This window comes from Lissotriton vulgaris, chromosome 10 (genome assembly GCF_964263255.1).
Source record: "Lissotriton vulgaris chromosome 10, aLisVul1.2, whole genome shotgun sequence".
NCBI classification, from domain to species: domain Eukaryota; kingdom Metazoa; phylum Chordata; class Amphibia; order Caudata; family Salamandridae; genus Lissotriton; species Lissotriton vulgaris.
This window is the reverse complement of record NC_141698.1, coordinates 757,079,828-757,106,438: the sequence shown is the minus strand read 5'-3', so window position 1 is coordinate 757,106,438 and position 26,611 is coordinate 757,079,828. Positions and strand designations below refer to the sequence as shown.

The following is a 26,611-nucleotide window of genomic DNA, read 5'->3' as shown; positions in this document are numbered from 1 at the left end:
ATTCTAAGAAGTTCCGGGATCAAAATGTCAGAGTAGGCTTTATAGAACTCAGCAGGGATCCCATCAGGGCCCGGGGATTTGCCATTAGATAGTGAAAAAATGACAGTGCGCAGTTCGTCTGGTGTAAAAGGGGCTTTTAACTCGCCACGCTGCATGTCGTCTAAGGTAGGCAGCATTAAGTCTGAAAGGTAGTTGGTTATAGTATCTGCACTAACTTTCAGTCTGGAGCGGTATAGTTCTGAGTAGTGGTCTACAAAGGCTGTATCTATGGACAGGGAGCTCAGAACGTGCCTCGGTTGTCATCACCACTTCGCCCTCCGAACTGGTCATCTCCAGGTCTACAGATAGAGCAAGAGCTTCTGGTGGCAGTGAAATAAATCCCAGCAGTGGGCTAATGTAGTCATTGAAGCAAATCAGCTGTTTGTGGTGTGACAACTGGCTGTTCAGTTGACATTTAAGAGTCCGGCAGTCCATATATGTATTCATCGTCACTAGGTGCTTCCCGTGGGCTGGCATACGGGGCCGCACTTGTACTTGGGGAACCACTAAGCTCCGCCACTATACAGAGGGCATCTTGTTGCTCAGTGTAAATTAGCGCCGTGGGCGGGCCCACCTCCGTCACCTCTTGTGGTCTCCTCTCTGGGGGGGATCTATTCCTGCGCCTGCATCGGGGTCCTCTGGTTCGTGGCCTGTGTGTCGGCACCGATGTTTCCCGGGTCTCCGTGGCCATACCAGCGTCTAGACAGGCCTCCACCTCCTCCGGAGTGGCAAAGAAGTGTGTCTTATCTCGTGCCACCACTCTCAAGCGTGCCGGGAATAGTAGGGAATACTTTAGATCCAATTGCCGGAGCTGTTGTTTGACCACCAGAAATGAGTGTCTTTGAAGCTGGACTTGGATCGTATAATCAGGGAAAAACATTATTCGAGCGTTGTCAATTCGAATCTCCTGCATTTTCCTAGTTTCCCGCAGGATAGAGTCACGGTCTCGATAGTTCAGTACTCTGAGGAGCATAGGCCTTGGATTAGCCCCTGTTGGGAGTGGCCGGGTTGGTGCTCGGTGTGCTCGCTTTATGACGAAGTGCAGCGACAGCGCGACAGCCGGTAGCAGATTTTGCAGCCAGTCTTCCACATGTGTCTCCCTCCCAGCGCTCCGGCACACCCACTAGGCGCACGTTGTTTCTCCGCGCCCTTCCCTTCGCATCCTCAGCGCGATCCTCCAGGAACTCCACTCTATTGAGGAAGTCTTGCACTTGTTTGTCAGTCTGGGCGACCCTGGGCCCAAGATCCGTCATCGTACCCTCCAAGGTGGTGGTTCGGTCTACCAGTTTTTTGTGATCGGCCCTCAGACGCGTTAAGTCAATTGCCACCCCGTCTATCTTGGTCTCTAGGGAAGTGCGGGTCAGTTGGATCGATTCCTCCAGCCAGTCCTTGGCTGTAGTTTGGACGTTGTCTGGTCCGAGTCCGCTGGCTGGGTTTTCTTGTCCATTTTCACCTTAGTTTGCGTACTACCAGCTCCAGTCCTCATCCTAGTACCCCCAGACACGAGAAGCGCAGTAGGCAGCAGTTCCTTGGCCTGTGCTCCAGTAGTTAGTGGTCTACGAGGTGGGAGTCGGCACCTGTTTCAGTAGGGGGGGCCGCGGGCATAAAACTTGCATCCCCGAATCTGCATTTCCGCCAATTGGAGTATGCAAAGCACTTCTCGGTGGAAGGGGGGGCAGTCAGTGTTGCATTCCAGGTCGGCTTTAATTCCCAACAGGGGCTCCACAGTCCCAAAGCAACAGACGTAGATCAGCGTTGTAATGTAGTCGCCAGGCAAGGGGGGCATAGACAATGTCTCTTAAAGGTTAGCATTCCTGCGCCGGCTGTGCCGCCACTGTGCACAGTTCCGCGCGGCCACCACACCGCTCAGATCGCCACTGCAACTCGTAGTATGCCCCGTCTCTGCCCTCACTCAGGCACCTAGCTGCGCAGTCTGGGGGAACCACTCACCACCGGTTGTCCCGACAAGCTGAAGAGGGAGTAGGGCGTCCCAGGCAGCACCCCCAGGCGTCGTCGCAGCCGGTATCCCCTCTTGGCCCTGCAATCTTGTGGTTTATACCGCACTCCGGCCAACGAGTCTCAGCGTCAAGGCCTCACAGGTAGGGTCGATCCACAGCCTCTCATAGGCACAGGCGCGGCCGCAGGATAGTGAGCAGCAACACACAACACCTCCGGCCGTAGCTGTCCCGGTCTCATTGGGGCATTGGCCAACTTCTCCCCGTAGCGCCTCTGCCGCTCGCGGCCAATTTCAGCGATGTTCGGTAGGCCGCAACCTCGGGGCCTTATGGGCGGGGCCAGACCACGGCGTCGCGTGCGTGTCCCTGCCGAGCAGGGAGTAGTGCGGGCGGCAGTCTACCCCACGATCCCCCCTGTGCGGCCAGCAACGTCGCAGCCAGCCCAGACTTGGTGGGCGGCTACCGACCACCTCCCACAGCTCCGCCACTGGAAAGGCTGAATCTGGAGAATTGTACCGGAGCTATGGCCTGTGAGAGGGGAGCTCAGAGCGGAGCTCTACCCCAGCACGTCTGTCATCATTGCGTGCGTAGCCACGCCCCCCTTGCTCTAACCCAATCATATTGATATTTTAGAACCACAAGAACTGCACCGAACATAATTTGAGACCTATAAAGTTTAATGGGTGGCAGGGTGCATTCGATATTCGTAATTATTTTTTTATGATCATTGCATCATCAAAGATGGCCTGGTTACTAATACATTTTAGAGTTAAGAACGTTTTAAGATGACAGGCCCTGAGTAACACACCAGCTCGCTACGAATTCTTCTTTCTAACGTAGCAGACATCGCACTCAGATCAACCCTCATGCTTTGAGAAAGCCTTAAGACCGTCTTAATTCTGGAAAACACCTTACTAAATCGGGCCCAAGGTATTTGGTTGCTCCAAAGTAACAATTCTTGCCAGTCGATGCAGTTCACAGAAGTTGACTCTTTCTGAAGGCTTAATCTTATTAGCAAATTAATCAATATATACTATCCTATCGGACGTTTTGTCTGAACGGATGTATGACATGGCTCTGATAGCTGGTTAATGTGACCCTAGTATTCTCCGTGGCTCTCATGGGTCTGCCATGATCTTCTTAGCAAGCCATGTTTTCGATAATCATGGGAATTAATTTTGAAAGGTCACAATGGATGAGAGCATTCAGGCTCTTGCTAGGATGCAGAACCAGCTAATTAGGGTGTGCATTAAATAATCACTGAAGGTTTTCATATCTCGTTGAGAGGTTTTACAACCCAATAGGAAAGGCTGTAAAGTAGCCAGCTGTTCTCATACAGAGACGAGTTTGACAACTATCAAACCAGAATTTCACGTTTCCATTTTGTAAGTATTTAAGTATATATCGTCTGTCACCTTTTTTTGGTTTCTTCCCTTCCCATGTTTAATTGGGGTATTATGATCCCTGCCAGCATAGTTTTTGAGTACTACACATGTAATGTCAAGAAGGCTCTTGCTATCTTTCAGTTTGTTAACTTGCCATTTGCAAGTTTGTGTCTTTTGACCACTTTTTTACTGCAGAAATATACTTCTTTTAATATCACCCAGCAGTGCTTTTCGATTTAGAATTATTACAAACTCCGATAAATGGATTCTTAATCACTATAACCGAGACCATGCACCACCCATTTTGCACTTTTTCTGGCTTTATGATTTTGCATTTATGTAGGTTATTCACAAACAATTTCCACCATCCCATATGACTAGTATCTCTCTCTCCTGCGCTCAGAGTGTGTGAAGTATTTATTACTTATGAAATTATATCTATTGTCACTTCTGTAATACTTGCAGCTTTGATGAAGTCCCTGAACCAGTGACTGAACATGCGTCAGCTGTTTATACCTCAAGAAGATGAGTGCATCTTATTTCCCTATTTTAGGCCAGGGATTATAGATATGCTATTTCTCATGACTTGGATTTATTGATAACAAATTCATGGGCCACGTAGTATAGTGGTTTGATTTGATATGTTTGCTGGTATATTAGTGCAAGATTTAAATTGATTAGCTAATCACCACACCTATAAGCAGGTGTGAAGGGCTGTTCGTGGCTTATTTACACTCTTGGGTGGCAGGTTATGTGTTTAGGTTAAGCAGCTAAATGTGTTATTACACATAGCTCAATCACGTATATTAACTGGGACTGTTTTGGGTGTGTATCCCGGTCTGGTCAGCAGTGCAGGGATGAAACAACAGGTTTCTGCCCAGGACCATACCAAGACGTCTCCTTAGGTAGGGAGGACTATGATGTGATCGCACCTGGGGTGTGGGTTACTGGCTCTACTGTGGCAGTACTGGCAGGATGTGCTAGCACTGTCATACCTGCTCACGAGCTTTCTATGCTCTAGCAGCACGCTAAGCCAAGTAATATATAATCAGGTGGAATATGGCACCGCAGCGATGGTATTTGCCATTGTTTTTCTCTGCTGGCATCCTATCATGAAAACATATTTGTCTGGCAAGTAATAGAATAGTCTAATGTACTTTGTTTGCGTAGCAGAAACATGTTTTGGGTATATTATTACGATGTTCCCAGGAGCTAAATATGACATATCATGAGGATTTCGGCCCAATAGCCTATCAGGAATATTAAAAAAAAGGAAAATGTTAAATATGTTCCAAGTTCCCTAGGCACAGAATAACAGCTTTGTAATAACTCCCATGGGTACATGTTTGTTTATATAGATGCAAAGACCCTTGTCTCCATGGGGAAATTACCCTGCCCCTTTACTTTTCAAATCAGACTGCTGGGGGAAGGAGGGGTTTATGGTAGCAGGACCACAGGAAATCCAAGATGCATCATAAGTTTCAACTGGCTCTTTATAACCTGTGTGCCTACTCTCCAGGACCTGTGCAGGCCCTCTCCAGAACTTCACCAATTCTACAGGATGGCCCAAAATCCTTTGAAGGGGAATTCCCTTTTAAACCTCCATTTTAAAGCGGAAAGAGGGGTAGCTCGGTCAAGGCAAACAACAGGGTTGATTTTATTAAAAATACATATAAAAGCAAATAAAAGAAATGCCTAAAAACCTTAGAAAACAAAAATTCAAAACTGAAAATCAGCTGTCCAGTTGAAGACATATTTTCATGACCATTTGACAGACTAACCTACTGAGCAGCAGGGTTCCCAACAAGTTACCAAACAGCAAGAACCACATGAAAAATCAGGAATGTTATTCATTTGCAGGTTTACTTTCCCTTCTAAGATATTTATTAAATTCATCAAAATCAGTGAGTGTACCTCTAAGACGCTTGTTCTTTCTTCCTCTGAGAGCTGTTTCATAGCACCTTGCCTGAGGCGCTCCCGGACATAGTTATCGTACTCTTCTTGGGCCCTTATCACTTCCTCCTTACGCTTGCAAATGTATTCAGGAGTAACACCGTAGTCCTGGCAAAAAACAATGAAAAGTAACATGTAACATTTAAGCTATAGTATTCTGTTTTACAATACAAAAATCCTAGAATGGATAAAGCGCTTTAAAATGAATTCTCCAACAGTGTTCCATCACAGGTGAGCAAAATGAGAAGCACCACATTAATTTTCAGACACAAGGATATCCTGAAAGGGGACAACTCTAGTTGAATTAAGGCAAGTCATTACCTCTCCCTTACGGTTCTTCTAGTCTTGGCAGAGGTTGTGCTAATTCTCAGTCATCATTGACTTACAGATCTTTGCATATGTTGGTGCAGGCACTGATTTCTCCTATGCAGTGGTCTTATACATTTTTTCTGGTTAAACACACAGCTTAATTGGAATATCGTCCTCATTCTCCCAAAAGCTGGCCCATTTCCCAAATTAAATATGCCTGCAATTAGCTAAGGAGTAGATTGTTGTGTAAGGTAATGTTAGCAATCCTTGGATAGCAGCTGCCAAAACTGGCTATCCGCAAACAACGTATAGCTTACTAGATGGATCTCTGTATGGCGAGGAGCTCTGAGGGCATGTTAATGTCGACGACTTAGTGCTGATGGAAAATCGTTTCCACAGATTCCTCCCTAATCTTTCCCCTAGCACTCCACTAGCGCCACTTCGCTTAGACCTTGGCATTCGTCCACTTACCTACAAAATAAAACTCAGACCTTTGATGTACTTGAGGAGTATCTGGTCCTCAGCAGACTTACTATTCTATCGGCTGGCTTGGAAGAGATCACAAAACTTCCAGGGCCACCAGAATTCCATGGTTAGAGTACATTAAGAAATCACTCAAGAGATTGAGTGCTGTGAAGCACACGTTACTTACCTTCGGGAACTATATATCTGTAAGAAACATTAGTTAGTTAGATTCCTTACCTTAGAATAACCCCTAGGCGTCAGACTGGATCCAGAAAGTTTTCGTCAGCAGTACCCCTGCGCGTCGGTAGGTGTCGTCTGCGGCTCCGTGTCCGTTGTTGGCGTCGTGATCACCGGGATGACGTCGTCAGAGTACTTAGACACAGCCCTTGTGCGCTGATGTCAGTTCTGTACATAGCTTTCCCCACCCATGAACGCAGAGCCATGCAAGAAACCGACACTGGTGCCATAAAACTAGGGCCCTGAAAGGGATGACCGTAACCATAGATATCGGTTCGCAGAACGAGGAGGATGGGTGGGGCAGTAAGGAATCTAACTAACTAATGTTTCTTGCAGATATATCGTTACCGAAGGTAAGTAACTTGTGCATCTGAAAGAAACAAGTTAGTTAGATTCCTTACCTTAGAATAGATATCCCAGCAATACCAACCCCGGTGGTGGGTCTGCGAACCAAGATCACACCAGGAAGTCCTGGAGAAACGAACGGCCAAAGAAGCCATCCCTCCGGACTTGGCGGTCGAGACAGTAGTGCTTGGCAAATGTGTGCAGCAAGGCCCACGTAGCTGCCTGACAAATGTCCTGCAAAAGGACTCCGCGTCCCAGGGCGGGAGTAGCCGCCATGGCTCGAGTGGAATGGGCGTGCAGGAAGATCCTTTTTAGCCAAGGCATAACAGACCTTGATGCACAAAACGACCCACCGAGAGATGGTCCGTTTGTGCACCGCCAGTCCCTTCTTAGCGCACATGTAGCCAACAAAAAGTTGGCAGTCCACCCGGAACTGTTGTGTGCGGTTCAGGTAAAAAGAAAGCGCATGTTTTGGGACCAGACGGTGGAGCCTCTCTTCCTCCTTCGAAGGATGCGGAGGCGGATAGAAGGTGGGCAAGGTAATGGTCTGGCCGATGTGAAAGGCAGTAACCGCCTTGGGTAGAAAAGAAGGACTAGTCCTCAGAACAACTTTGTCCTGATGGATAGAGAGGAAAGGAGGCTTAGAGGAAAGAGCCTGGAGCTCACTCACTCTTCTGGCAGAGGTGATGGCAACCAGGAAAGCAGTTTTGAGAGTCAGAAGACGAAGAGGACAGTTGTGGAGTGGCCAAACGGAGCACACATCAGATAGGTTATTACCAGATTCAAGTCCCACTGAGGCATTAAGAAAGGAACAGGAGGGAACATGTGAGTAATGCCTTTCAAGAACCTCTTTACAACAGGAAACTTAAAGAGAGAAGGCTGATCAGGAAGCCTCAAGAAGGCTGAAACAGTTGAAAGATATCCCTTGATAGTGCCCAGAGCAGAGCCCTGCTGGGCCAGGGAAAGAAGGAAGAGGAGAACCTCAGAAAGAAAATCTTTTTGGAATTTAAAGACACTTATCTCTTGCAAAGGTATATGGACACAATTGAGCCTCCTGGTGCTAGGACACTCTACATTAAGTTCCGTATTGGGACTTTGCCACTTCGATCATTTACTGCGAAGTGGTGGCACACCCTTATTGATGTTGAACCTGACCTAAGCTGCTCATTTTGCCTATAGGTCATGAAAACTGTAGATCATGTCCTGTACTTTTGTCTGCCGTATCATGCACACAGGAGGACATTTATTCTTCTGTTATGTTGTATCTTGGGCATTAGGGACTACACATTTTCAGCTAGGGTATTCAGGGCAGACACAGCTCAATGAATTTTCTCCCAGTTTCTTGTGTATATGTGGAGACACAGACAGAACAAGCATTTGCAATGCAATAGGTCTCGCATTAATTACGTTTGAGCTATTGGCATTGCTAAATATTGCAACACCAAATGCAACAAAAGTCTATAAATTGAAGGCCATAAAAATGTGTATTTATTATCGTAGCAATGGTGGCATGCTGCACTTTAGATGAATATGTTTAAAAGTAAAGTAACAATTGATGTGTGTACTGATGGGTGGTGGTGTGTGTGCCTGTAGAAATTGTGCAGTGATGGCTGGTGGTGTGTATGGCTGGGGGAAGTGTGCACTGACGGCTGGTGGTGTGTGTGCCTGGTGAAAGCGTGCACTGACGGCTGGTGGTGTGCGTGTGTCTCTGGTGAAAGCGTGCACTGACTGCTGGTGGTGTGTGTGTGTTTCTGGTGAAAGCATGCACTGACTGCTGGTGGTGTGTGTGTGTGTCTGGTGAAAGCATGCACTGACTGCTGGTGGTGTGTGTGTGTGTGTCTGGTGAAAGCATGCACTGACTGCTGGTGGTGTGTGCGTGTCTGGTGAAAGCATGCACTGACTGCTGGTGGTGTGTGTGTGTCTGGTGAAAGCATGCACTGACTGCTGGTGGTGTGTGTGTGTGTGTGTGTGTGTGTGTGTGTGTGTGTGTGTGTCTGGTGAAAGCATGCACTGACTGCTGGTATATGTGTGCCTGGTGAAAGTGTGCACTGACGGCTGGTGGCGTTTGTGCCCGGTGAAAGCGTGCATTGACGACTGATGGTGTCTGTGCCTGGTGAAAGTGTGCACCGAGGGTGTGGTTGTGTGTGTGTGGTTGTATGGTTGTGTGTGTGGTTGTGTGTGTGGTTGTGTGTGAGGCAAAGTACAAAGGCTTCAGAAAGACTGCACGGACACGAGCCAGCTGGGTTTTAGGACTCAGTCTTTGCATTACTCATCACAGTCGTCCCTTCAGGGACCCATATGTCACTCCCCATTAGGGGTCGAGAAATGCAAATGTCCAGATGACGTTTTTATCTGCGTCCACTGCAATCTCCTAACTACATCGGGCATTGATAACAGAGTAATGGGCAATGCACAGATTAAGAACAAAAAAATTACAGAACTGCACCCTTGAACAACAAAATGCAACAAACCACTGGCAAACAGCATGAATGCCTGAGCACCAACAACGGATATCAAGTTAGAAGAGTTCATTAAGTAGTCACTTAACCAGATACTGATCAGAATGTTCTTCCAGCAACCAACTGCACTTGGCTATTGTCTGCATCAGCAATTAGATTGGGATTAATTCCACAACAAGGCAGCAATCACATACATCGCATGGTCATTGCTGACCTATTGCCTGTAAATTAACTCTAAGATAACACAGTAAACGAGCCATTGGGTGCCATGTTGTGCTGTCACTTCAGAAAGGAAGAACTATGAAGAATTCTCACTAGTCATTTTAAACAAATACTAAACATCCATTTCAATTCCTCTATGTTGTCCCTTGAGGACTTTGCACACACTGTGCAATTTTATAACAAATGCAGCCCATGAACAAACTCCAACAGATGCACACACACGTGACCCTGCACAAGCTCGGTCATTAATGCGATAAGTCCACACATCCCATTACACTCAACTAACAGGATAGCTGTCCTGACCACCATCAAGGTCCTTCATGCTCCATGCAATCAACAAAAAATGAGCGTACCCTTTTTATTCTGCAACTTCTACATGCAGATCATAGACATTCTAGGACATGGCCCTGCACTTACAGGACTGCATTCGGGTGGATTCCCTGCCCAACTATAAATGACTCATACCCTCTGCGTGGCAGTGCCGTCCTCTAGCTAACCTACACAAAAAGATCGCTATACTCTGTACTGTGCCTCTACTAATGAGCATCCTACTTACCTTTGCCTGCCGTGTCTTCGTTCTGTACTGGTCCTCTATTCCCTTGTCGGTCATGAATTCACTCTACACATTACCCACACAATGCTCCAGAAGCATCCAATGCGTACAGACCTGACCCACGTCTCTGCCTCCATAGGGTGGCCTCTCCATCGCTCTCAACATCCCTCCATAATCCACCCTCAGCATGCCCCGATCGCAGCCTCACCTTCTCCAGCTCATCAAGCTGAAACACAGCAGCTTCTAGCCCAGGTCGGCGGCAGTGTGCCGAAAGTGGTCGATGCGGGGCAAGGCATCAACGGTGTGGTGTCCGAAGGTACGTATACAGTAGGTGTTTGTGTGCGTGTCATAGTAGTAGTGATGCTGCCCGCCCAAGTGATGGATGCCGGCCTCGCTCCGCGCCGTGTCCCAGTTCTGAAAGCTTACCCCACCATGGCCTCATCGTCCCGGGCCTTCGGGGCTCCCCACTCCGTCACCGGGTCCACCTGGAAATGGCTCTGGCTGGGCGTGGGTCCGAGGGGCAGGTTGGGCCCGTCGCCGGCGCCTACGGCAAGCAGTTCCTCCTCGCCTGGGGCCAGCGGGGTCTGCGCGCAGCCCGGCTCCTCCATGCTGCTGGTGCGACAGCTGCTCCGGAGCTCTGAGGTGCTGTGTGCCTCTCCCCGTCCTACCCTTGCTGCAGGTATACAGCTACGCCTCCTGCTGCACACCTGAGCTGGCTCAGCGCGTTTCCTGAGGGAGCATCCCTGCGCTCAGAGCACAGGCGGGGAAGAGCAAGAGCTGTGCCGGTAGATGCTCAGACACAAAGACGCTCTCCGCACCTATAGACCGGGATGAGGGGCAGAAAGCGTATTTTGTTTGCTCTTGATACCTGCACAAGTGTCACCTTTGCCTCATATAATGTAACGTTTGCTTTTGTAACATGCCCACTTGTAATGTTCTCCTCATGTATCATTAACGTTCCTATTGTGAAGCCTCGGACACCTTCGGGTAAAGTCCGCGCGAGAGAAAAACGCATCAAATAAATTAATAAATAAATACAAAATGTGCTTCGTGCAGGTGGAGTGGCTCCTTTCAATTGGTTGTTGCTGCATTAAAGTACGAGAACGATACTACTGAGAAGGAACCTTTGTGAGTCGGAACTCCCGTTTATTTCTCTATTTTTATTCCCGTCTTGTTGCTGTCGTGAAATGTGCGCGATGATGACAAGCGTTGCCAGAGATCCAGGCCCATCATTCTTGTTTTCGCGGTAGAAGTGAATGAGCCGGTCAGGAGGGCGTGTCCACCCGTGGTCTTTGTTTGTCCCGGAAGCTGTGTGTCACGCGCACGAACCGCTGCTGTCCTAGCATTTGCACGACTACTGCGATTCTTCCCTCAAATGTGTGCGGTGCTCTGATTGGTCGCTCTCTCCACCCATCAGAAGGCGGATGTTGTATTGAATTCCGGTACAGCCACCGCCGCCATGGTACCTCCACTCCTCATCTCGCTTTTCCTCTGCCTCTCGGTGCTGCGCGGGGAGGCGCTAGGTGAGTCTCGCGGTCCCGGACCCTGGCTGGGGGATTCAGGGTGCGCAGCCCGGTCTGAAGGGAGGCGGGACGCTCCACAACCCGTGAACGCGGCTTCAAATGCATGGCTAGAGCCGGGGGGCGGGGCGCAGCTTCATAGGACAGGGCGGGTCAGAGGATGATACACATTGACTTCTATATCACGAACAGCAACTATGACAAACACATAAGAACTAGTGCTGTGTTCCGGCCTGCAGGGCGGCGTCCGACGGGGGACTCCGTGTGTGCATGTGTCTGCCTGCCTGCTTGCCTGCGCGCGTGTGTCTGTGGCAGGGGACGTGCACGGCGTCGGGCTGGGCGTGCGCGCTCACGAGGTAGAATCTCCGGCAGGAGACGCTCGTGACAGTCTGCTGTCCTCATTCCCCTGAAAGTGATTACATAAGTTGTCGACCTAGACAGCAAAGCTTTGCTTTGCTTTCGTCTAGGCTCGACCTAAAAAGATTGCCGCTCAGGATCTAACAACTAAGAATCTTGTGTGTCCGAGTTGTACTCCGCTGTCTTCTATGATGTGTTTCTTTGACACTTCACCTGACACTGGCTTTCTCTCTCCTCCTTACGTGGCTACGGAGGAGGGAGCTACTTATGCTGTGGTGCTGCGCAAGATAACCAGTATAGGAGTTGTTAGATGTAATTCACACTCATCATAAAATCGTTGTGATGTTCCCCCTTTATGCTTCTAGTCTTAATTGCTGACATGATAAATATTTTAACTATTTTATATTTTACACGTTATGTTCCCCCTATATGCTGCTAGCCTTAACTGTGGGTTTTATAAATATTTTAAGTATTTTTTACCTTATATGTTATGTTTTCATGCATGACTTTATAGTATTAAGTTATTGTGTTTGCTTTTATGGCAATTGCCGAAATACAGTTTTATGATGTTGATGATGGATAATACAAAATGTAAAAATACAAAAAAGGAGACATATTACAAACTTAAAGATAGAGTACAAACAATGTAGTTTGTGACCTATCGCTTTAGAAGTATCTCATGCTTTGTACATCCTGTCACTTTCTATCCCTGGAGAGGGATAGGATTCCTCTAGTGCTTACCTATTCATATTCACTTGTATCCAAGAAACCTAGGTTGTGTCCAGGTCTTCAAACCACCCACCTCTGGTATGGCCTAGTGGAATGATTTGGAGCTATTGTGTTCACTCTCTGGGCACACAAAGTATGAGAAAATGTTTGACCCTTTCAAACCAAGACATCAACATACTGAAACACAGTCAAATCAATTATTTATTTTCTTTGTTGGTGACTTTACACCAGAAACAAGGATTTCCTTTTTACACTGAAATAACATCCCTCTTTTGAGCACCAGGATAAAACATCAAATGACCATGCTTCAATTAATACCTGCCAGACGAGATGCGATTAAATACAATATTTCAAAGGAGTCTGCAGGTGCCAATTTTGAAGAAGAAGAAAGACAAGCGTGCATTAGCCCGAAAGGGATACGGCAGCCAATGGGGTACAGGGTCATGCGTTATATCACGTGACAATAACATCACACCAACTATGTTAGCCTAACCACAATATCACAGTGTAAGTGTAAATAATCAGATGTAGAGTAAGAATAATACAAATATACTAATCCTTCAATGCAGTGAGTAAGTCAATACACAGGATGCACTATTATTTTAGGTCGACTATCAAACCACCAGACAGCAATTTTCAACCCGCCTCACTTCAGGCTAGATCATGACAGTCATCAGCCCTCTAGGCAGGCTGGCTTGCAGCCTTCTGTGAAATAACAGAACTTCAGTTTGGCCAGTCCAGCTCTGTGTATTATCAGTGATATAATTCATCAGAAAAGGAGAGTAGAGATAATGGGTGCACTATGGATTTCCGGATGCTTTTTGTAAATAATAATGGAAAATCTACAACTGATAGGACCATATCTCTATAAATGATATTTAAAACACAATATTTATGCCAGATAATGTGCTGACAACACAGTCAGCTCAAATAAGTGCATTTAATGAGGGCAGGCTACTGATGTCAGCAGTAGTGGTTCTTCCACCAAGGCAGAGGAGCTTCACCCCACTAAACTAACTATTATCATTATCATGTCATTTTTCCTATAGCTGTCAGTGGCTCTCGGGTGGGGTGGGGCTGGCTAGAGCAGGAGAGGAGTGGTGTGCACTCTCAAAGTACGCATGAACTGTTTGGCCAGCCCTCTTGGGCCAACCAAACAGTTCATGCGCAATTTGCATGTTTCTACCAGGCTGCATTACACAGCCTGCTCAGGAACATGCACAGGCTGAGTGCAGATCCATGGTGCACAGACCAATCACAACGCTGCATTGTAGCATTGTGATTGGTTCAGGGGAGCCTGTGTGCCGGGTGCTTCCTGCTGCTGGCTTGGAGTCTGCAGGAAGATGACGGAGGAGGCAGGAGAGGCATCAGCCGCCGTTCCAGGTAACTGTTTTTTTTCCATTCTTCGCCCCTCCCCGGCCCCACCACCCAGGTCCGATAGCAGCCACTACTGGATGTCAGTGGTTCTCCTACTGTGCACTTGGGTCACTCATTGGAGCACACTGACATCGACAGGCACTAAGGGCCAGAACATATTATTGCACATTGGATCCCCTAAATTATGGCTGGCACTAGGCCACTCTGGGTTTTCATGAGCAGTAGAGAACTATGTGTGCAATGCAGACAAAGGACATTACAACTTCTTGCATTGGGCCCTTGTCTGTAACAATCGCGAGCTAGGGCAGGACTGGCGTAGAGAAATCTTAGTTGCATCTGATGCAGGATGTAGATTTCAGTGCATTCATGGGTGAATGAGAGACATGCAAAGGAATTTGCGCCTGCCAAACCTGTTGGCACAGCCCTGAGCTAAAACGGATAATTAGCAGAAAATTGGCACAAAAAATAATGTATTAATAAAAATGGACTAGTTAACAGCATTACATATGAAAAAGATAGCTACAACCTTAAAAGGGAAATGCACATGAACGTTTACACCCCAAAAGCATTATTGAATATAGATTGTTCAAGAACATTTTAGAATTATATACCTTTCGCTTGATGTACTTCGGAACAAGTCCAGAGCTTTCGAGGGGATGTTTGTCTCCTTTTTGACTATCAACAAAAATGTGCTCGGGTTTCTTTGGCACACCCATAATAGCTTCGGTTGCATTGGTGGTTATGAAGTTTTTTTTCGTTTGTACTCCCATGATTGGCTGTTCTGTCCTACGCGGAACGGGTGGCTTTCTTTTTCCATCAACTACGCATCTGTCCGTTTTTTCTGAAAAATCAAAGAGAGCACTTCCTTGGCGCCCCAAGAAAGTCATGCGGGGCATTTAGTGTCTTTGATCTGTGCACAAACACCCAACAACAAAGTAGTTATTTAGCAGTGCATTTTACGTTATGTGATTTGGGGTAACCTTTCGGGATTAGGTAGTTGTGTTACATTAACGTTAGATCACGAGAAAGGCTTCCAAATTCATAACTTCTAGCAGGGGCGGCTCGAGGCTCATGTCGGCCCTGGGCAGGGAGCGTAGTTAGGGGGCCCCTGAAGAGTGGGTCCGGGTGGGGCGGAGTGCGGAGGCCAGTGAAGAGGGGGGAGGTCAGGGTGTTTGGAAGTGGAACAGAGCCGGAGGCCGCCAAATTCCTGCCAGGGGCCGCCACGCTAATATGTATCCATCCTCAGAGGATTATTATATTAAGGATATACATTGGCATGGTGGCCCCTGGGGTTTGGTGGCCCTGTGCAGGTGCACAGCTTGCACATGCCTAAGGCCGCCCCTGCTTCTAGATAAGTGCCGCAGATAGTTTCTAAGTTAGTCAAAGAGGAAAGCAAACATGCTTATACATGGCTCAGTCCCATTGAAACCATGCCTTCAACCACCCGCATCCTCCACCACCTGCACAGAAGTATATATTTGTTTCCATCAAATGTCTAAACTGCCAACATCTTTTGTCTTTTTCTGATTCCCAAATGTAATTGTTCATCCATTAAACGTATAAGTGAAAAACGCAGTAAGCAACAGACGTGACATGAACACTGAATTAGTTAAATCTTTGTTTTCACTAATGAACTTTTTGGAAAACACTGCCTCCGAAAACTTACTGTTTGTATTACAGAGTTCAACGTTTTAATGTATCTGTTATTTCTACTAATAAACTAAGTTAAACAAGCAGGTATTATTTGTATGCAAGCTATGGTCGATCGTCCAGTCACACTTCAATGTGGGATAAACAGAGTAGCAAACCGAAAACACCCTGCTCTGCTACCCTGCTCCAGGTGCCTGCTCAATAGACACACAAAACTTCTCTGGGATCCTTGGCACACAACTACTACTGCCTGGCATTCCAAAGCAGCCTATTGAGGGAGAGGTGTGGTGCAGTGGCCAGAACGGCTGACTCCGGAGCATGGGGCTCACAATTCGATCCCTGGCAGCAGCTCAGCTCAGCATCATGTGACTCTGGGCGATAGCTCACTCAATCTCCCTAGCGCCTTGAGACCCCTAGGGGTGATTAGTTTGGGCTCACAAATACTGGATACATACATACATATTGATTGGGAAATACTGTGGTCGATAAAGTAGACTGAACTACCAGATGTCTTATAAGCACAGATGTGGTACGTGTCACCCGGAACCATCAGCAAAAATTAAGCACTGCATGCAGGTGTGGTAGCAATAAGGGGTGAAGCCAAAAGAATGAGACGTTCAAATGAAAGCTTTAGTCAGTTGGAAGAGGAAATGGGGAAGAAATGCCATTTTGGAAGTACAGCAAATTGTGAAGAAGTGGGTTTGAGGTCTTTGTTGAATTGCAACAATGATGAAGAATGGCTGTGGACTGGTATTTTATATGCGGCAGGCAAGGGTTTTAATTAGAAAGTAATGGAAGCTGAAACCAAACTGTCTGTGCTTGTTTCTTGATGTGGTCCTTGATGGTAGATTGTGCAAGACAGCAGGAGAAGTGTTAGACATGTCAGTCTTGGCGTGGCCTTCCCCCAAACTTTTTGCCTTCATCCCTCCTAGTTTTTTTCTGAATTCATTTTAGTTGGCATTAGGACAGTGCACGTTAACATTGCTAACCAGTGCTTTTGCTCACTCCCTAAACATGGTAAAATTGGCTTAAACCCAATTGGCACATTTACTTATAAGTCCCTAGTAAAGTGGTACTAAATATACCCAGGGCCAGTATATTAACTGTTGCTAGTAGTCCTGCAGCTCCTATTGTGCTACCCACTTAAGTAGCCTTTTTAAACATGTCTCATGTCTACCATTGCAGCTTTTGGCAGTTTTAAACTGTTCAATTCAACTTTGAAAAGTAACCCTCTTGCCAAGCCTTAAACTCCCTTTTTATTACATATATGTCACCACTAAGGAAGGTCCTACACCAGCCCTCTCCAAGGAGTAGCTTGTGAGCTACTGGTGGCACTCCAGATACCGATGAGCAGCTCACATCAGTCTCCTGTGTGCAGATCAGCCTACTAAACTTGAAGATTGTGTTTGGTTGAATTAATATATGTATACCAAAATTAAAAAGTCTGGATATGGGAAGAAAATGTCTGTATTTTCAGAGCACATTAGATGTTTGATATAAAATGGTTGAATTTCCAAAATGTATTTAAAGCTGATATTTAAATGTAAGTAATAAATCATGTGGGTATGGAGAGGCTTATTACTAACAGTATTAACTTGGTGCCAGGGTCATTGCAACAATGGCTTCGTGTTACCTACATAAGGGCATTCCAAATTGACAAACCTTTTTTTTACATTACTGCTGGCAACCCTGCTGATGCACGGAGGTGAACACTGCAAGAAATCTGCACATGGTGGCCACTAAGGTAATCTTGTCTGATATGGTCACTCTTACAACACTAATAGTAGCGAAGGATGATTTTCATTAAACAAAGGTAGCTCCGATTTCAGAAAAGGTTGGAGACCCCTACCCTATACAATCAGTAGGGCAGGGTTCATTGTAATTAAAAAGTTAGACATGCACTTATAAGTTTTAGATGTCCTGGTAGTGAAAAACTCACACATTGGTTTTTCACTCCTGTGAGGCCTACTTCGCCCAAAGGATAACATTGGGTTACCTTACTGCATTTAATCAGTGGTGTAACGAAACATGAGGGGGCCCCTCTGCAGGGTACGTGGATGGCCCCCCTCCGGACTCAATCTGGACCTCTGAGGCCGACCGAAGTGCGGTGCTGAGGGGACCCCCTGGAGGTTGGGGGCCCCCCTCCACCGTGGGGGCTGCGGGGGCCTGTGATACGCCCCTGCATTAAATAAGTGATAACTCTTGATTAAGAGCATGCTCGAAAGTCATGTTTGATGTCTGATGAATTGTAATTGAAACCCCTCTTTAATGGTAAATTCAGACTGTAAGTCACAATTCTGAAAATTACACTTTTAGAAAGCTGGCTTTTTCTTGTCCCTACCTTTGGTGCCTGCAGTCTGTTCATGTGTCACATGGCTAAGGGCCTTATTAAGTATTCGGTCCGAGCGTGGAGAGCTCGGCGTTCCAATGGCTGTATTCTAGTTGGGCAGATTGGCTTTAGGAAGATTGCTGCTGGACCGCCAAGACTACCAGCAAACCACTGACTGTCGGGCTTGCGATCGGGGAAAGGCAGCTACCATAGATGGTACGGGAAAGCTGCACTGTTGTGCGTATTAAGAGTTGCCTGATCCATGAGCGGACTACAGTAGTGGCGGTGACGAGGGATTGGGGTGCATACTCACCCCTTTCTTCTTCTTCCAGGTAGAGTCCAACGTGGATCCCTGTCTCCAGGTCCCCCTTCTCAGCAGGATCTTCACCTGAGGATTACGACCCTCTGTGCGGCGATATACAGGTGATTCTTTTCCATACCATATACCCATTGCCAGAACTGCCCAGATTTGGGCTGAACTTCGGTAACATGTATATGGTATTTATCCACATAATTCATGCATATGTGGCATTCCGACACATATGCAGTCGATATACAATGCACACAGATCCCTGCCTCCACACCGCTGGCCCCGTGGTCAACTCGTAACAAGGCGGTCTTTGAACCATCAAAGCTGTGGGCTGCTGACAGGAGCGGATGCGCTCTAATGGCGGTCAGACCGCCAAACTCCTAATAAGGCCCTAAATTAAGTTATCAGTTGGCCTTTATGTATTCCTCCCAGACAGTTTCACAATAGAGGGTCTCGGTGTTGCCAGGATGGGCCATTTCAGACTTGATGTGATGGCAGAGCTGTCACCTACCACATTTGCACTTTAAATGCACTGGCCCAGCACACACCAAGGAATTCACTTGAAACTATTGTGCCCTCAGAGAGACTGAGACCAGCACATAAATGCAGGAAAATCCAGACACCTCTTTAGGGGGAAACGACTGAAGCTTCTCCCATTTAAAAGTAGGCACCAGGTATAAAAAGGGGACCCTCAGATCCACTCTTCAGATCATTTCTGTACACAGTGGAAGACTCAGGATAACGACTGCTGTCCTGCCCTGCTGCTCTGCTGCAGGAAGAACTGCCCAGATGCTGTGCTCCTCTACTGCCCTGCTGCCCTTCCTGCAAGAAGTACTGCTCTGCGGCCTTGCAACCTGAGGAAGAAGGGTTGGACCTGCACCTTGAACCCAGAACAACCAAAGTAATTCCAAAGGCTAGTTGACTGGCCTCCTGTTCTGAGCCACAGGGACACAACCAGCTCCAAAACACTTGACCCCTAAACCTGGACTCTGCCTGCGGTGAGTCCTAACACCCCCAAGTGGTGCCTGCCAAGTCCTGGACCCTTGGAAGTGAGGATAAATGTGCTTTCCCCGCCCAGCAGTGGTCCCCATTGGAACCGATGCAACATGGAGCAACTCTATGCGGACTACGCATCACAGCTCCTCTCTATAATGGACTCCCGGTGACTCAACTCGACAGGGACCTGGCATGACAGCCCTGGCAGCTCCTTATCAGAATTGATGCAGCAACACAACTTGACGCAGGACCCCGCACCAGTCATCGGAACCAACATTGTTAGACGCATCTTGATGCAGTCCGCGCATGGCTCCTCGGAACCATCTCTGCGTGGCAAAACACCCCACATCGAGGAAATAAGGTACAATTCTCAGTGGGCCTAACCTGTTCCCTGTACCTGTCCTACACTCCATTGAGGAGGACCTGAACTTGTGACTTTGTCCCAGTCAGGCACAACCAGATAACCAGAGGGTTAAGCACAGGGTAGTTTAGTGACTTGTTGTGGTTCACCTTAGCAAGGATTGTGCTGTTGCTTGAGTAACATTTCATCCCCTCAACCAACAACCCAATTTCTCACAAGTAGCCATTGAAGCCCATAAAGTTAAGCCGTTGCTGGATGCAAAGCTCGATGATTTTTCTATTTATAGCGTTAAACTCAGACTTTATTGGGTTGTGCTTGAGCTAAACTGAAGGCATTCCGATTTAAAGGAGGTAAGGACGTTCAGGCAGCGTCTGAGTGTGATGAAGATTATTATTATTATTATTGAATTTTGTACCGCGCACGGTTACCCTGGGGCATCCCAGCGCTTATAGAAACCAAGAGCAGGCTACTAATAGAAAACAGAGGAGCTACAGTTATTCTGGAAAAAGATACGTTTTCAGATGTTTCCGGAATCTGAGAAGGTTTGGTTCGGACCGCAGCGAGAATGGGAGGGAGTTCCAGGCGCGCGCTGTATGGATGGAAAAACTCCTGCCCCCTGAGCGGGCTCTCCTGATTCTCTTAGTCTGAAGGAAATGTTTATTGTCCGAGCGTAAGGCTCTTGTGGGCTTATAGGGGCGAATCATGTCCTTCAGAATAGCTGGTCCTTTCCCCTGTATGCTCTTGTGGGCGATGCACAGGGCCTTGAAGGTAACTCTCTCTTTGACAGGGAGCCAATGGAGTGCTTTTAAAGCAGGCCTGGCTGACTGCCTGGCCGGAACATTCCGCAGCAGTCTTGCTGCTGCGTTCTGCACTTGTTGCAGGATTTTAAACGTTGACTCTGGCGCTCCAAGAAAGAGCGCGTTACTGTAGTCCAGGCGTGAGATGATTAAGCCTTGGACTAACAGCTTCCGGGAGAGTTCTGGTAACAGGGGGAGAACCTTACGGGCCGACCGGAGCATTCCATAACAAACGCCCGCTATCTTCTTGGCGTGTGTCCTAAAGGACAAGTCCGGTTCCAGCCAGACCCCCAGGCTCTTCATCTCCTTTTTTGGGTCGGGCGGGGTGCCCATGCAGTTGGGCCAGCTGCTTGGCGAGAGGGCAAAACTTGACTGGCCCAAGATCATCAGCTCAGTTTTTGATCCGTTCAGTTTGAGCGATGACCTGGACATCCAATCAAACACATCTCTCAAGCATGCATGGAGTGTCTCAGGCTGTTTCTTCAGCTGTGTAAGACTCACCACTAGCTGGGTGTCATCCGCATAGCTTATGGTCTTAAAGCCAAACGGAGACACCACACCCTCCAGGGGTGCCATATACACGTTAAATAACGTGGGGCTAAGGGATGAGCCCTGTGGCACCCCGCAGTGAAGTGGGAGGGGAGGGGATTTAGCATTTCCTTCCCAAACCTCGAAGGTACGCCCCTCCAAAAAGGAGGCCAACCATTCCAGGGTCACTCCTGTGACACCCGACTCCGCTAGACGTTGTATCAGCACCCCATGGTTGACGGTATCGAAGGCCGCACTGAGGTCCAGGAGGATCACTGCCACTGATCCCCCTGCATCCAAAGTGCTTCTGGCCTCCTCTACCACTGCTAGCAGAGCCGTGTCCGTTCCATGGCCTGGTCGAAATCCCGTCTGGGAGTCCCTCAACCGGCCATTTTCCTCAAGAAAGTTTGATAACCGATGGTTCGCCAGCCTCTCGGCAATCTTACTAACTCCTGGTAATAAGGAGATGGGCCTGAAATTGGCCAAGTTCTGCGGGTCCAAGCCCGGCTTCTTCAGAAGCGCTTTGACGACCGCACTTTTCCAGTCAGGCGGCACTGTCCCCTGAGTGAACGAGAGATTGATCAGATCGGTCAAGGGCTCTCCTATCGCCCGGGCGGCCTGCTTTAGGTACCGCATCGGGACTGGGTCCCGAGGTGAGCCACTTTTCATGCTCCCGAGGACCTTCAGTACTTCACCTGTGGATACAGGACCAAATGACGTCAGTCGATTTTCTGACATGCTGAAGTCCTCAGAAGGGGGCGATGTTCCCAAGACCGAGGGGAGGGAACTAATAATAATGTCAATTTTGTTATTGAAGTAGGTGGCTAATTCCAGACATTTTTCCTGTGGTCTATCGTAGACAGGAGTAGGCTCAGGTGGTTTAAGGAGCTCCTTCATCACTAGGAAGGCTTCCCTGGATGAGGACGCAGCGTGATTTACTCTCTCCCCATAGAAGGAGGCCTTAGCAGTACGTCTAGCACGTTTGTATATTCTAAGTTCCATGCGATATTTTTCCCTGCTATCTATCTCCGGGCACCTTCTCCATAATCTCTCCGCGCGTTTGCAGTTCTGTCTCAGGGTTCTGAGCTCTGGGGTATACCAAGGGGCAGACCCATTCTCTTGTCCCTAATAAGCATCTTCTTGAGGGGAAGCACATGGTCCACTGCATTGGTCAACCAGTTCCTCACTATAGCATCTGCAGTCACCGGGTCACAGCCCTTCTCAGGCTGAGTGTCCTCCAGACGGGCATTCCAAGTTTCTACCGGGAGCCCTGACCATGCCCTATCTATTCTAAATTCCCTGAGTGGGAGCGTGTCATCACACTTGACCTCCCAGTTAGCCATGATCAGTGAGTGGTCGGACCAAGGAAGAGCGAGGGGAGGCATAGCGGATATACCCGTCATGTTCGAAAAGATGGGGTCAAGAAGATGACCTTTGACATGAGTGGCCCCAGTATTTATCAGTTTCATCTGCAGGGCGCTCAGCTCGATCAACTAATTAGTAGCCCTAGGGTCAATTTCTTCATCGAAATGGCAATTGAGATCTCCTAGCAAGATGAAGTTGGATGCGGCCGCAGCCAACAGAGTAGTAGTTTCCATTAGTGACGATGTGAAATCACCCATGTTTCCAGGGGGCCGGTAGACTAGGAGGCCTGTCAACGTGTAGGTAGGGGAAAATTGAAGTGAGAATTGGCAGCTCTCACAGTCCTTGACCCCTGCCTCACGTGCCTTACAACTCAGTGACTCCCTGTATAAAATGGCCAAACCCCCCCCCCCTCTCCCTGTGCCTCTGTCAAGATGGTAGATCAGATATCCCGGCGCCAGCGCTATTACCGCATCCGGACCCGAGGTGTCAGATAGCCAAGTCTCAGTGAGAAACAAGGCATCAACCTTGTGGTCCAGTAGTAGGGAGTTAATCTCTGTAGCGTGGCAGGGGAGTGATCTGCAGTTAAGCAGGGCAAGCCGACACAAGGTAGTGGGGATGGCTTCTTCTACATCCAGTTGGCAAACTCTACATCCCCTAAAGCGCTTTCCATTTTTGGCAATATAGCAGCATTTATCGTATTTCGGTATTCGGTAGGATAGGAGCTCATCCTTCGTGTACCTGATCGTGATGGACTGCTGGGGACTCGCATCGGGCATAGCCACTGGCCCCGGACCCGGTTGGGCCCGGACGGGCACAGACGGGCTTAACTCTGGCGAAACTCTGGCGCTAGTCCGGCGCGTCCGCTGCGCGGAGCCATAAGGGACTATTTATATAGGGCGACTAGACCGCTCGGCGAATGTGCCCCCACCTAAGATGGCCGCCAAAACGGGATGCCAACTGACAACACTTTAACACATAAACAGGTGTATGAAAGTGAAAATAAAGCCTTATGGAGCTCCACATGGGATTGAACTTGGTGGAGATCTGGTGTAATATAACATCACAAATTGTATTCTGCCTGAGAGGTATAAAGTGAAATATTTTATTACAGTGTTAGTGATGCCCATGTGTGACTGGAGAGTGTCATCTAATTCCTGACAGTATCAACACTAAGCAGCACAAACAGAAATGAATCACCACTGTCTGTGATTGATAGCATGGCGTCTACTGCATGAGTAATGTTGGCCTCTGTACTACTGCATGGGCAAAATCCTGACTTGTGGGTTTGGAAGAGGAATTTCATCTGTTCTTGAAACTAGTTAGCTACCACTCTTCCAATGATATTTCCAATGAAGGAAAGGCATATAATTGGGTAGTAGTTGCAGAGTTATTTTCTGTCAATTTTGGGTAACAGAAGGATTTCATCAGTCTTTATGGGTGAAGGAAACAGACACACATGGCTCAATATAACCCATTAAAGACATTCCAAAGTTTTAACCTCCAGAGAGTGCTGTTTTTATTTTATCTAGGTCTGAACCTTTTTTCCTTTAAATCTATTGTCTTCTTAAGTATGGGCAAACAATAATATATAGCTATACACTTAAATTGTTTGTCCTGCCTCAAGCTCCCCCTTGTGGTGGTTAAATATTGTCATAATGCTACTTCAGCTTAAATTACCAGGCTTCCAGGGCAACTGGAAGAACTGTTGATTGAACAACTTGGTGATATTTATATCAAGCAATTGGGATCACTGATCCCACGGAATTCGACATTGAAATAAAAATATAAGACTGATATAAAAATGTATGTGTTTACTAGATGCAGATCAAAAGAATGCAATTGATAATGTGATAAAAGATTATCAATACAGATATACATTATTTTAAAGTAGTGTGGTATGTGATAACAAACATAAATAAAGGCATTCATTGATATAATGACAAAATGACCAGGGCTTGGCAGAAGTGAGGTTGCATTCTACTACTTTATTTATTATTTTATTTGTAACGTTTTATATAGCGTGAACTTGACCCAACAGGCTATCAGAGCGCTTTACATTTAGGATCGTAGCGTTACAAGTTACATCAGATACAAGAGCATAGTGAGGTATAGTACACATAAACAATAAATTCAATAATTTGAAGGAGGGAGAGGAGGAAGGAGAAGTAGCGGGGAGACGAGAAGGAACAATGCCCAATATCCGGCTGGGTAGGTGATGGACAAGGGGGAAAACCAGAGCCAATCTTCTCATTAGCTATCAAGCAGCTCCACCGGTCATCGGCCATGTTGCTCAGGTCTCAGGGTTCAGGAAAAAACAGTTTTTAGTTTATTTGATTTACGAAGGTTATATAGCGCTATCTCGACCCAGAGGTATCAGAGCGCATAACCAGGGGAACCTTGTATTAGAAGGTACATCAAAAGGATTATAGAGCGCTGGCTAGACCCGTACGTATCAGAGCGCTATAACAGAGGAACATTGCGTTACAAATTAGATCAGTTACAAAAGCGTAGTAAGGTACAGTAAACAAACAACGAGGTTGAGAGAATTTATAGGAAAGGAGGGGAGGAAGGAGCCATAGCAGAACGACGAGGAGGAACTGTGTCCAATGTCCGGAGAGACAAATAGAGAGGGAAAGGGGAAAGGAGGAATGAGAAGGGAGAGTACGAGGGGGAGGACGGAAAAGAGATAAAGGGAAAGTCAACCCAAGGACTGAGTGGGTAGGTGACGGCCAAGGAGATAATCCAAAGCCAGTCTCCTCTATAGCTCTCTAGGAAGTTCCAACGGGCATCAGACCAAAAGCTGGAAAGAAAGGCGACGAGGAGAAAGCAGAGCGCCAGAAATATGAGGAGGGGGTGGGCGAGACAGGCAGAAGGAGAGAAACTGTGCCCAAGGTCCGGCTTGGCGGGTAACGGTCAAGGGATGAGCCAAGCCGATCTCCTCATTAGCTGAACAAAGCAGCTCCACCGGGCATCGGACAAAATGATCAGACTCCGCTGTCAGAGCAGAGATCAGGTGTACTCCGGGCGAGACAAGTAGAGAGGGAAAAGAGGAGAGGGAGAGTGAGAAGGGAGTGGACGAGGGGGAAGATGGAATAAGAGATAAAGGGAAAGTCGGCCCAAAGACCGGAAGGGTAGGTGACGGCCAGGGAGAAAATCCAAAGCCAGTCTCCTCTATAGCTATCTGGTAAGCTCCCACAGGCATTGGTCAGAAAGATGGAAAGAAAGGAGACAAGGCAAAGGCAGACCTGCAGACATGTGCAGGGGGCAAAGGGCGAGATAGGGAGAAGGGGAGAAACTGTGTCCAGTGTCCGGCTGGGCAGGTGACGGTCAGACCGATCTCCTCAATTAGCTGAACAGAGCAGCTCCACCGGGCATCGGACAAAATGCTCGAACTCCGCTGTCTGGGTAGGGGTCAAGTGTACTCAGGGGAATGTCAGAATAGTACGGGCGGGGGGAGCCATGGTCTGAGAAAATTTGAGAAGTCCTCACGAGGTCAGGCACAGTCCTGGCCGGGTTTTGGAAGTAAGAGTAAAAGATCATCAAGGGGGAGAAAAAAATAAAAGTCAACACTGTTGGCCATGTTGGGGTCGGGTATCTGGGCTCCTTTTCCACACAGTGAGTGTGCCTAGAATGACAGAGGTCAACAGGGAAGGAAGGGCCAGACTCCCAATAGCTCTTAAAAAGGACACTAGATCTCACCATTGCCCTCCACGGGGGTGGAAGGGGGTCTGATGAGGTTTCCCTGCACCCATTTTAGTTGTGGCCTGATTTTGAAAACAACAGACAGTTGTCAGGAGAATGAGTGGCTTCTCGCTGTTGAATTTGAGGTAATATGTCACGAGGAGTCACCATTTTAGTGTCAGGCATCCAAGGTTACGTGACCGTGTCTCGGTAGTAAGTACAGTTGCTCGCTCAATTATGCACTAGCCAGACACATGATGCATTTTCAATTCAGTTTTTCAATATTCAAATTGAATTGCTATTTGCAAAACCACAGGGTTTGCGGACGCAAATCTCTTTTTCCAATGTACAAAAGCCCTGAAAAGTCTCATACATTGGCTTTTGAAAATAGGAAAATGTGTCTGAAGGATGCATCCCTCCTCTTTGCAAAGTCTGTATCAATGCTTTGAAACTGGAGCTGTGGCTGTCAACCAACCCTGAGTTGGGGGCGAGGGGTGGGTAACTGATTCATAAAGGGAATCACTGTGTGAAGCCTCAAAGGGAGCAGCCACTGGTCCCAAGGACCACTGCCTGCTTCCCCCCAAGTATCTTCCTTAAACACCATCAGCTTTTTAAAAAAAAGAAAAGTGTTGACATCCAGGGATGGAGAATGTGAAAAGGTCTGCTGTATCTTCCAGGTGTCAATTCCA

General features: G+C 47.5%; 1 protein-coding gene across 1 annotated transcript in view; it reads right to left on the bottom strand.

Annotated features, from left to right (window-relative positions):
- The window catches only part of ENKUR (enkurin, TRPC channel interacting protein), a 68,658-nt gene that overhangs the window by 22,113 nt on the left and 19,934 nt on the right, over window positions 1–26,611 (bottom strand). The window contains exons 3-4 of the mRNA XM_086941660.1: window positions 14,517–14,770; window positions 5,294–5,440 (exon numbers count right to left, since the gene is read on the bottom strand). Of these exons, the coding sequence (XP_086797786.1) occupies window positions 5,294–5,440; window positions 14,517–14,770 (401 nt within the window). The remainder of the gene's footprint in view (window positions 1–5,293; window positions 5,441–14,516; window positions 14,771–26,611) is intronic.